Here is a 10,800-nt window from a genome sequence, read left to right on the forward strand (position 1 = left end):
AGATCTGGAATCTAGAGTTTTGGTTTTTCAATCAGGTAATTACCTCTAAACAACCATAGACACTTGGTACCAGAAAGTCACTCTATACATTATCCTAGCAAGTTCTAACTCCCAGGTGGGTTTCCCCAGGTATAACTTGGCTTTTTGACCACCTTCCTTGACCACCCCATTCTGTTCATCCTTATTTCCCATCTTCACCCCCAACCCCCATCACCACTCCTGCTGAAGTCCCTGAGATCACAGAACAGAAATGCTATGTTATACTGGCATAATAGTATACCTATTTGTAAATTCATTTCATCATTCCTTATTCCCTCTATAATTGACATTCTCTCAATAATGTATGAATACAATCTTCATAAAATGCCATTTTTTGCTGATCTGCAACACAGTGTCAGTAAAAGCTGTATTCTCTCTGCAAATGCTGCTTCAAGACCTAACAAGTTTAAGGATCTGCCTGTCTGTGCCCCCACATAGGAAACAGAAGAGCCTGGCATGCTGCAGTCCATGGGGAAGCAAAAAGCTGGACATGACTCAGTGACTGAACAACAACAATAGGAAACAATTTCCGTTTCAGTCACACGTAAGGGATGAGGGAGATGCAGAGAGCAGAACTGAAAAACATTTCCAATGTTCACTTCCGCTCAGGAGATGGCATATAGATATCTTGGGGCATATAATTAGCTTTTTATCTATATTCCTAGATATCACAACCATAGATGTGAAATTTCTCTTTTCCCCCACCCTTTCCTCCACTAAGAGAGTAAAAATTGAGGAGTCATATTTTTATTAATAAGCTGTTTAATAGTCTCTTATATTTGAACCACAGCAGGTGAGAAGAATGAGTTGGTAAAGGAACCAAATTCTCCCACTGCCCTTAACACATAAAAAATAACGACAAGCATGGGTCATTGTTTTCCTCCTCCTCATCTTTATCCTAATTTATAATCACTCTCGGAACGTGTTACAAACCTCCATCTTTCAGGATGCTGTGCAGAATGACGGATTTTGGAGCAGGTGGTCAAGGGCTCTGACCTTCTTCCAGCTCTGTCACTGGCTGATAACACCGTATCGGGAGCTTTGGATTCTTCATGTACAAATGATGACCCGTCTGTACAAACGATGGCATGGTTATTGAGAGCATTAAGTGAGATAAATCAAGTAAGATAACATATACAGAAGCTCTGTGTAAACTACCTAGCGCTAAAAAAAGTGACGTTCAGTTGCTTGACCTGTCTGTTTACTTATCTGTCTCGGGGACAATAAGGATACCTACCTCGTAAGGTTCTTGTGAACTCTAAACAAGTTAATAAACCTGAGAACAGTTCCTGACATAGTGCTTCATAAATGTTAGCTGCTAACATTATTCATGTAAGCTCCGCAAGGGGGCGAGTCGAATTTTACACTTCTCTTCCTCAGAGCAAGGCATTCTGAGCCCCGCAGGCGACGTCTGATTCGCAAACCGGAGGATCTCCGGCTCCCAGTCTGCGCCGGGGAAGGCGTTTGCGTGTAGGACGGCCTTCAGCCGGAACCCAAGCCTCCGGGCGCTGAAGCACCGGAGCCACTTTACGCTTGGACTCAGGCCCCGGAAGTGGCGAGGGTGGGGTCGGCGCTGCCCCGTGAAACCGGCTACCCCGGGAAGATGCTGCTGGACCTGTCGGAGGAGCACAAGGAGCATCTGGCCTTCCTGCCGAAAGTGGACAGCGCGGGTGAGGGCGCGCGGCGGCGGCCGGTGGTTCCCTGCGGCCTGGGGAGGGGTCGGGGGGAGCGCCCGGCGCTCAGGCTCTCCTGGCTTCCGTTGCAGTGGTCGCAGAGTTTGGGCGAATCGCGGTGGAGTTCCTGCGGCGTGGCTCGAACCCCAAGATCTACGAAGGCGCTGCCAGTAAGAAACGGGAGGCACAGAAGTGCAATCTGCTCGGGGAGTGTGGACGTTTTCTGTCGCCCTGGAGAGGACGGCTTCTTGCGACTCTAAAGGTTTTTTCCCCCGTCGTGGCAGAATCAAGCAGAAGCCCTGTTAAGCCAGCGCGCAGATACTGCGCGTGCTCTAAATACTGAGTTTTTTAAAGCTTGTGTTTTTTGGCGTGTAATGGACATAACACCATCTGCCAGATACACTATGATGCCTACATGCACCCAACTGTGTGGAATACTTCGGTGAACCGTAAATACGCAAGTGTTTGGCTGTGTTCGTTGTTCAGACATCTGCTTTTACTGAAGTATTTTCCCCCCGATGGACGAGGGCAGGTTTCCGATTTTGTCTCTTCTACTAGGCTTGAAGTAGCTGCGCGCTCAGGAGAGAGATAGTACAGCTGATTTTGTCTCCACGCATCTGTATTTTGAAAGAAGGTTACATGGTGGGAAGTACTGAAGGCATTTGCCTGGGAATGGCGAGTGAACAGGAGGTTATTACCGAAATTATTTTTTATTGCAGTGTTTGAAAACAAGGAGTAATGGATAATATTTACTCTTTTTCAGGAAAACTCAGTGTGAGTAGTGACACTGTCCAACATGGTGTGGAAGGATTAATATACCTCCTTACTGAAAGTTCGAAGCTCATGGTAAGGGCTTTTGTATTACCAGGACCTTAAAGGGGTTCATTATACTCTATATATCAATCCTGGTAGGATCTGCTCATGTCAGTAATGTTGTTACTGGTTTATAATTGATTGCGTGAAGCCATGCATACATAATCTGACTATAATGTGACCTGCTGGCATGAATACCTCTTGTTAGTATAAATTAGAATTGCCTCTAATTCCTCATGTTACCACGTGTATCCTAAGAAGAGGGAGAATGAAATGATTTAACTTTTTGTGTATTAGCAGTATCTAGCTTGTTGGAGAATTGAGAAAACTGGGTATTTTAGCAGTTGTTTTTGTGTTTTAATAAAGTATTTTTTTCCACATTTTTCCCTTTTTAATACTGGCTGGGAATCTTGTACCAGTTGTTGTTTCTCCATGCTCTTACTAGAAAAAATACTTAAAAAATTACAGCTGGCTACATGGGGCTTCCCAGATGGTGCTAGTGGTAAAGAACCCACCTGCCAATGTAGGAGACATAAGAAACTCAGGTTCAATCCCTGGGTCAGGAAGATCCCCTGGAGGAGGACATGGCAATCCACTCCAGTTTTCTTGCCTGGAGAATCCCATGGAGAGAGGAGCCTGGTGCGCTACAGTCCATGAGGTCGCAAAGAATCCAACAGGATTGAAGTGACTTCACACACACACACACACACACACACACACACGGCTTAATTTACATATTGTCCATTCTGCTGTTTCTCAGACTTACCTTTTGGTGATAATCTTGTGGTGACCGTTTTATTTATTTATTTTTTTAAACATTTATTTTTATTTATTTGGCTACATAGAGTCTTAGTTGTGGCATGTGGGATCTAGTTCCCTAACCAGGGATCGAACCCAGCCCCCCTGTATCAGGAGCGCAGAGTCTTAGCCACTGGACCACCAGGGAATTCCCGTGGTAACCGTTTTAAACCAAATTCCTGGTTCGTCTCAAACCTGTTGAATCAGGTTTTCTAGAAGAGGGGCTTGAGAATATTTTTCCAAGGTGCTTTAAATGATCTTTTTTTTTTTTTTTTTTTACCACAAATAAGATCTTTTATTTGTCACCATTAAGAGTCTGCATTTTAAACTGATTCTTGGACTGGTGGTTCGTATCCATCAGCTCGTTCAACTTTAGCACCTGTCTCGTCCCCAGTAGCTTTTCCAGAACTGCTACCTTCACCATGTAGCTCCCTGAGTTTTCCCAATTCAAATTTGGGCTTCTTCAGCATTTTTACTTTTCTAACGAAGACATCATGGAGCGGATAAATAGATTGGCAAGCCTTTTCTATGTCTTTTCCAGTGCTATCTGGAATCAATTTATTGATCACCTCTTTCAAGTCGTTTGTCTGCACCTCTTGGGTCATGATCTCCATCATCTTCTTACGGATCTGGCGCACCTGCTGGTGCTGGGCGTAAGAGGTCTTCCGGATCTGATTGTTGCGCTTTTTAGTAAAACCCACACAGAACAGATGAAGCAAGTAACCATCGGTAGTCTTGACATCAACGTGAGTTTCAATCATGGTCTGCCATTTTTTGACCATGGAGCACATTTTGTCATGGGTAAGATCCATACCATGAAAATTAGTCAGGCAGTTTTTGCCCTGAACATCCTCAGTAATTAGCTTGAATTTTCTAAATGCTACTTCATCATTCTGCAAATCAGCAAGCCTCACTTCAAAAACACGACCTTTGAGGCCATCAGACGTGATTTTGGTTCCTTGAGTTCTCGTGACCAATGTTTTCCCAATATTCCTTATATTGAACATAGCTGGTGCTTTCACATCATACCAATCTTTTTTAGAAAATGGGTCAACCACTTTCTTCTTGGCTCCCTTTTTGCCTCCTTTCGTAAGGCGCTTGTTCTTGCCTACCGCCATGGTACAGCTCAGAGAGCCAAAAAGGCTAAATGATTCTTAAGAGCAGGTAAATTTGGGAAACTACCCTAAAGGCTTAACATTTTGATAGCAAATCCTCATGGTGGAAGTGATGAAAGACAGAGTGTGGCTTATTGAGTTATGGTGTTTCACCCTAATAATTAGGGTGAAATAATTAGATTATTTGAGTGGTTAACTGCATGAAAATATGTTTTATAGATCCCTTTTGTCAGACTTTCTAAAATGTTACACTTAGAGATGTTTCACAGCAGATGCTCTGTCACATAAATCTGTGTTCCGTTAGTTGACATGGGGAGCTCATTTTTGCTTCCTGAGGTGATCTTTTCTGGCCCTCTTCAGAGCTTTCCTGGCTGCCCTCCTCCTCGCAATAGACCTCTAGCCTCTTGCTCTTAGATTTAGTCGGGTTGAATCGTCGGAGAGACTACCTGATGTGATTGGTCAACACACCTAAACCACCTGGCCCCAAAGACTAGAAGCCCTCCACACCAGCAGTGAGCCCATTTGATTTATTCAGTTCTGTCTTCCTAGCATGGGACCTGTCCCATCGCAGGATCTCAGGAAGTACTTGCTAAAGGGACCAGGTAACCTAAGCCTGTGCTATTACAAACAGAAACAAGTCTAATGACAGTGAAGTCCCCTCCCAAAAAGGGTGACATGCAGAAACTGGCAAAGAGCAGGCAAAGTAGAGCATTAAGGTGGCTGAGGTGAAGACGATGATGGGAAGAGAAACAGAGAAAGAATGCTGCTTCCTCTCCTTTTTCGCTGCCTGTTGAGCCCTCCTCATGTGGGTTATCCAATAGGGAGCAGAAGCAAGCCTGCTGTGGGCAGTCTCCTTTCATCTTACTGAGAGTCAGTGTCAGGCTGGCTTGGTCCCCAACAATGTTGTTCCACTGAAGAGCCACAGACTGGGACTCCCATGTCCTTCTCTCCCGCCCCCTTTCCTGGCCACACACGTGACTTTCCTGTGTTCAGTCCGCATCTGAGTATCCCACTGAGATTACCCAGACCGTTTTCTTCCACCCGCTCCCTGCCTCTGGCGACCACCATCTGTTCTCTGTATCTGTGAGTTTGCTGGGGCTTTGTTTTTGGTTTGTCTTCGATTTGACCTGTAAGAGAAATCATACAGTATTTCTTATTCTGTCTGACTTAATTCACTTAGCCTAATATGCTCAAGTTCCATCCATGTTGTTGTAAATGGCAAATTCCATTCTTTTTTATGGCTGAGTAATATTCCACTGTGTGTATATGTCACAACTTCCCTATGCATTCATCCTTCAATGGATACTTAGTTTGTCCTCACGTTTTAGCCACTGTAAATAGATGCTTCAGTGAACATGAGGGTGCATGTGTCTGTTCGAATTCATGTTTTTGGTTTTTTTGGATAAACATCCAGAAGTAGAATTGCTAGATCGTATGGTAGTTCTATTTTCAATTTTTTGAAGAACCTCTATACTGTTTTTCATAGTGACTGCACCAATTTATGTTCCTACCAACAGTGTACAAGAGTTCCCTTTTCTCCACAGCCTTACCAACACCTGTTTCTTGTCCTTTTGGTACTGTCCGTTCCAGTGGATGTGAAGTGATATCTCATCACTTTGATTTACATCTCCCTGATGAGTAGTGATGTTGAGCATCTTTTCATGTGCCTGTCGGCCTTCTGTATCTGTTCTTTGGAAAATGTGAATTCAGATCTTCTGCCCATTTTTTAATCAGATTGTTGATCGGTTTATTTACTTATTTATCTATTTTGCTATTGTGTATCAGATACGTGATTTGCAGATTTTTCTTTAGGTTGCCTTTTCATTTTGTTGATGCTTTCCTTTGCTGTGCAGAAGCCTTTTATCTGAAGTAGTCCCACTCGTTTATTTTTGCTTTTGTTGCTTATTTTTATTTTTATGTATCAGAAACTCAGAGTTTGGAAGAGTGGACAGGGGTTGCCTTTTACTCAGGAGTGTTGTTTCTTTTACTAGACAGAATGGAATTCATATTTTTTTGTGTATATCCAGTATTTCAGCATTTATTAGACACAAATAAATTTTGATAAACTTGATTCATTTTTAGATTTCTGAACTAGATTTCCAAGACTCTGTTTTTGTTCTTGGATTTCCTGAAGAATTGAACAAGTTGTTGCTTCAGCTTTATCTGGACAACAGAAAGGAGATCAGAACTATCCTGAATGAATTGGCACCAGACCTTCCCAGTTACCACAGCCTTGAATGGCGACTGGATGTACAGGTATGACTTTTTTTTAAAAAATCTGACCTAGAATATAAAATTTATTTTAGGCTTATGTCTTTCACACTTGTTGTATTCTTTACCACCTTAACCAAATTCTGGTTTGAAACTTCAGTTTTTTAATGTCCATTTTTAGACCATTTCACAAATAGTTCATTTTCTTTTTTTTTTTCTAACCACACCACAAGGCTTGTGGGATTTTTTAGTTCCCCAACCAAGGATTGAACCCAGGCTCTTGGCAGTGAGAGTGCTGGGTTCTAACCACTGGACCGTCAGGGAATTCTCCATTCTCTTATATTTTTAATATGTTCATATTGGTTTAATTTGTGAAGTTTGTAAGAAATAGGTTATTTTGGAAAAGCAGATGGTTATCTATATTTTTAAAGTGGTGCTTAGCTTTTAGAAAATCTTTTTCTGTCTAAATAAAGCACATTTATAGAAAAGTACACAAGTCAGTATATAGCCAATGAATTATCATGTGGTAAAAACACCCATGAAACCAGCACCCATGATCAGCACCTCAGAAGCATCCTTCTTGCCTTCTACAAGTTACTTCCCCATCCTTCTTTTCAGAGGTAACCAGCATCCTGTCTCTTAATGCACAGATTACTTTTTTCTGCTCTGTAACTTTCTATTCATGAACTGATTCAATAAATATTCTTCTATGTCTGCCTTCTTTTTATGAGATTGGGTTGTTTTTAAAGCCACATACACAACCAAAAAGGAATTTTCAGACTATTGCATGCAGCCTTTCTCAAGCAGTGACAGATAAGCTAGTTAAGAGATATTTATTGAATGCCATCCAGTCACTGATTAGGGCTGTGCTGAATGCTTTGGGAACCATAAGAATTGTAAGACACTTTCTCACCTGGAAAAGATATTATTTGTTTAGTGATATTAGATGTCTCAAAATAACTAGTAATTAAAGATAGTTGTGAAATAAGGTTCTGGAGAGGAAAAAAGAATATAATTGTATAAATAAAGGTACTTCTGAGTATTTCAGAAAAGCTGTATCTCAGGTAGTTCAGTGTACATTGGCATGATCCAGAAAAGCATCAATAAAAGAAGGGTAAATTTCAGAAAAAGAAATGGATGGAGAAAACCAGGGTAATATTATTGAGAGAGGAGACAGCATAAGTTGTAAAGGCCCACATGAATCTGAGAATGAACAAATGAATATGTGGGATAGCTCCCTAGTTCCCAAACTTGATTGCACATTGAAATGATCTAGGAAGCTTTAAAAGAATCCTGATACCTGTGTTCTGCCGCAGAGGTTCTGATGTATTGGTACAGAGTTTTACCTGGGCAACAGGATTTTTTAAAGCTCCCTTGTCACCTCGGTAATTCTAATGTGTAATAATGTTTGTAAACTGCTGTAATAGTAGATTCTTCCTGATTTGAGTGGTCCAGATAGGTTACAGAAAATCAGCTAGACAAGCTTAGCAATTGTATCCCAGTGTGTTGACTGCTTGCATATATATATTAACTCGGGAGAATGTATAAAGCGGATTATAGGCTCCTTGAAGGCATATGCAACTTGCTTTTTCGATTAAACATTTTCTTTTTAGATTTGTTGATGACAGTTCAGGTTGCTGTAGTTTACTTCTTTTCCCAATCATTTAGTAAGCATTTCATTGTATGGATATTCTCAATTTATCCATTCTGTTGGTAAAGAATATTTGAGATATGTCTAGCTTTTGGCTCTTGGAAACAAATACTATTATGAATCTGTGTATATGTGTAAGAGTTTAAGGTATGTACCTAGGAGTGGAATTGCTGGTAATTTATCTGTTTTCCAAAGTAATTCTTTCATCACTCTCACCAGCAGTGGATGAATTTTCATTACCATCACTTTGCAGTGCTCCTTATGGGCAGGTTTCTAATTCTTGCCAGTCTGATAAGCAGCATGATTTTATTGACCATTTTCCTGATTTCTAATAAAGTTGAATGTAATGTATTTCCTGTGTTTACCTATTTTAATATTACTTCTGAAAAGTGCTTTCATAGGTCTTCTGTACAAGTTTCTTGGTTTTGTGGGGTTTTTATTAAATCAGAGCACTTCTTCATATATTCTTGATACTTGTTTTTGGTTATGTGTTACAGAGTATCTTTCTGAGTTTGTGGCTTGTTTTTTTCCACTATTTTTAGAAATCTTTCCAAGAAATTTTAATAATTTTAATGTATTTCAGTTTATCAGTTTTCTTTATGATTTTTGTTTTTATATCATGTTTAAGAAACCCTTCCATACTGTATAACTACCTATACATTGTAGTTTTGTTTTTTACCCCCAAAGATTTTTTTTTCCCCCCAAAGATTTTAAAGTTTACTGTTCATTTTGAAGTCTGTGATTCATCTGAAATTCAATTTTTGTGTATGGTATAATGTCATTATACATATGTTCAGCATGATTGTTAAGTAGTCATTATGCTCTTATTCCATTTAAAACTAAGCTTGCAAGCAGAAGCCTCAGACAACAGATTAAACCATCAGTGACTATAAAGCTCCACCTTAATCAGAATGGAGGTCACAACACCCACGTTCTGCAGACAGACCCAGCCACCCTGCTGCACTTGGCTCAGCAGCTGGAACAGGCCTTGGAGGAGGTGAAAACAAACCACTGCAGGAGAGTCGTGCGCAACATCAAGTAGGCCCCGCTTGTGTTCTTCCGGCCGAACACTTGTGAATTGGTGATAGGCGTGCGCAACATCAAGTAGTCCCAGCTTGTTTTCTTCCGGCCGAATCACTTGTGAATTGGTGATAGGCGTGCGCAACATCAAGTAGTCCCAGCTTGTTTTCTTCCGGCCGAATCACTTGTGAATTGGTAATAGGCGTGCGCAACATCAAGTAGTCCCCGCTTGTTTTCTTCCGGCCGAATCACTTGTGAATTGGTGATAGGCCGCAGTTGTTTTTCAAAATCAATTTTTTAAGTTGATAGTGATAAATATATAGAGATTTCATAAAATTCCATTCCCTATGTCAAGATACCTGGCTAAGTGACATTTCTCTCTCGGTGCTGATATGATCAGCCTCTTGAGTTAAGATGTAGTTTGTATTGTAAATAGGACTGAGTCAACTGAAGGTGAATCTGTGCGGTTCGAATCATCTGTGTATGTAAATGACTGTTTCTTGGTGCTTTTTCTGACTGGTTTATTGTTTTTCTCCTCATTGATCTAAACTTAAAAATAAAGTTCACGGTGTGATTCTGTTACTATTCTGAGTATTTCTAGACAATTTAGTGTTTTTGACTTTTTTTTTTTCCTTTTTTTTTTTAATCGCATATGACATAATTTTTATTTATTTATTTATTTTTTCCATTTATTTTTATTAGTTGGAGGCTAATTACTTTACATCATTACAGTAGTTTTTGTCATACATTGAAATGAATTAGCCATGGATTTACATGTATTCCCCATCCCAGTCCCCCCTCCCACCTCCCTCTCCACCCGATCCCTCTGGGTCTTCCCAGTGCACCAGGCCCGAGCACTTGTCTCATGTACCCAACCTGAGCTGGTGATCTGTTTCACCCTAGATAATATACATGTTTCAATGCTGTTCTCTTGAAACATCCCACCCTCGCCTTCTCCCAGAGTCCACAAGTCTGTTCTATACATCTGAGTCTCTTTTTCTGTTTTGCATATAGGGTTATCATTACCATCTTTCTAAAGTCCATATATATGTGTTAGTATACTGTAATGGTCTTTATCTTTCTGGCTTACTTCACTCAGTATAATGGGCTCCAGTTTCATCCATCTCATTAGAACTGATTCAAATGAATTCTTTTTAATGGCTTTAAAGCACACCATGGTGTTAATAGCCACAGAGTAGTGGGACATGAAGATGAATTTTTTTAGATGCGACATTTTTTAGGCAGTTCATGTGTTTTATTTGGCTGTGACTATACTAAGTACTTACCTTGTTGCTTAACTTTAAGTTGCCATGCTAATAAGCTTAAATAGTACTCAGATTTGTGTGAATGTATTGTAGTTTATCAAGGATTCATTTTTTTCCCTATTACCAAAGCATCTGAGAGACACACTGCCATTCAACATTTATAAACAATGGTTGCAGGCATATTGTAATCAGTTCTTAATTATCTAGATATAAAT

At 40.4% G+C, this 10,800-nt stretch overlaps 2 protein-coding genes and 1 long non-coding RNA gene across 3 annotated transcripts in view; 1 reads left to right on the forward strand and 2 right to left on the reverse strand.

Annotated features, from left to right (window-relative positions):
* Positions 1–1,414, reverse strand: part of LOC110149123 (uncharacterized) — a 50,272-nt gene extending 48,858 nt beyond the window's left edge. Inside the window, exons 1-2 of the long non-coding RNA XR_002317362.2 lie at positions 1,277–1,414; positions 973–1,111 (exon numbers count right to left, since the gene is read on the reverse strand). This is a non-coding gene — a long non-coding RNA (uncharacterized lncRNA). The remainder of the gene's footprint in view (positions 1–972; positions 1,112–1,276) is intronic.
* Positions 1,415–1,622: 208 nt separating this feature from the next.
* COMMD2 (COMM domain containing 2) lies at positions 1,623–9,902 on the forward strand. The gene is made up of 6 exons (XM_070466602.1): positions 1,623–1,709; positions 1,805–1,882; positions 2,476–2,558; positions 6,521–6,694; positions 9,145–9,388; positions 9,590–9,902. The coding sequence occupies exons 1-5, from the start codon at positions 1,643–1,645 to the stop codon at positions 9,340–9,342; spliced, it is 600 nt and encodes a 199-aa protein (XP_070322703.1). The 5' UTR covers positions 1,623–1,642; the 3' UTR covers positions 9,343–9,388; positions 9,590–9,902.
* LOC110149112 (small ribosomal subunit protein eS1-like) lies at positions 3,578–4,451 on the reverse strand. The gene has a single exon (XM_070466601.1). It carries the CDS (start codon positions 4,439–4,441, stop codon positions 3,647–3,649), a length of 795 nt encoding a protein of 264 aa, XP_070322702.1. The 5' UTR covers positions 4,442–4,451; the 3' UTR covers positions 3,578–3,646.
* Positions 9,903–10,800: the final 898 nt, after the last annotated feature.

This window comes from Odocoileus virginianus, chromosome 4, assembly GCF_023699985.2.
Source record: "Odocoileus virginianus isolate 20LAN1187 ecotype Illinois chromosome 4, Ovbor_1.2, whole genome shotgun sequence".
In the NCBI taxonomy this organism is placed as follows: Eukaryota; Metazoa; Chordata; class Mammalia; order Artiodactyla; family Cervidae; genus Odocoileus; species Odocoileus virginianus.

Excerpts from the sequence above, each read along its gene's own strand:
- COMMD2 (XM_070466602.1), top strand. The coding sequence starts at position 1,643 with ATGCTGCTGGACCTGTCGGAGGAGCACAAGGAGCATCTGGCCTTCCTG. Across the intron at positions 2,559-6,520 it reads CTGAAAGTTCGAAGCTCATG|ATTTCTGAACTAGATTTCCA; the intron begins GTAAGGGCTTTT and ends ATTCATTTTTAG. Across the intron at positions 6,695-9,144 it reads AATGGCGACTGGATGTACAG|CTTGCAAGCAGAAGCCTCAG; the intron begins GTATGACTTTTT and ends TTTAAAACTAAG.
- LOC110149112 (XM_070466601.1), bottom strand. The coding sequence starts at position 4,441 with ATGGCGGTAGGCAAGAACAAGCGCCTTACGAAAGGAGGCAAAAAGGGA.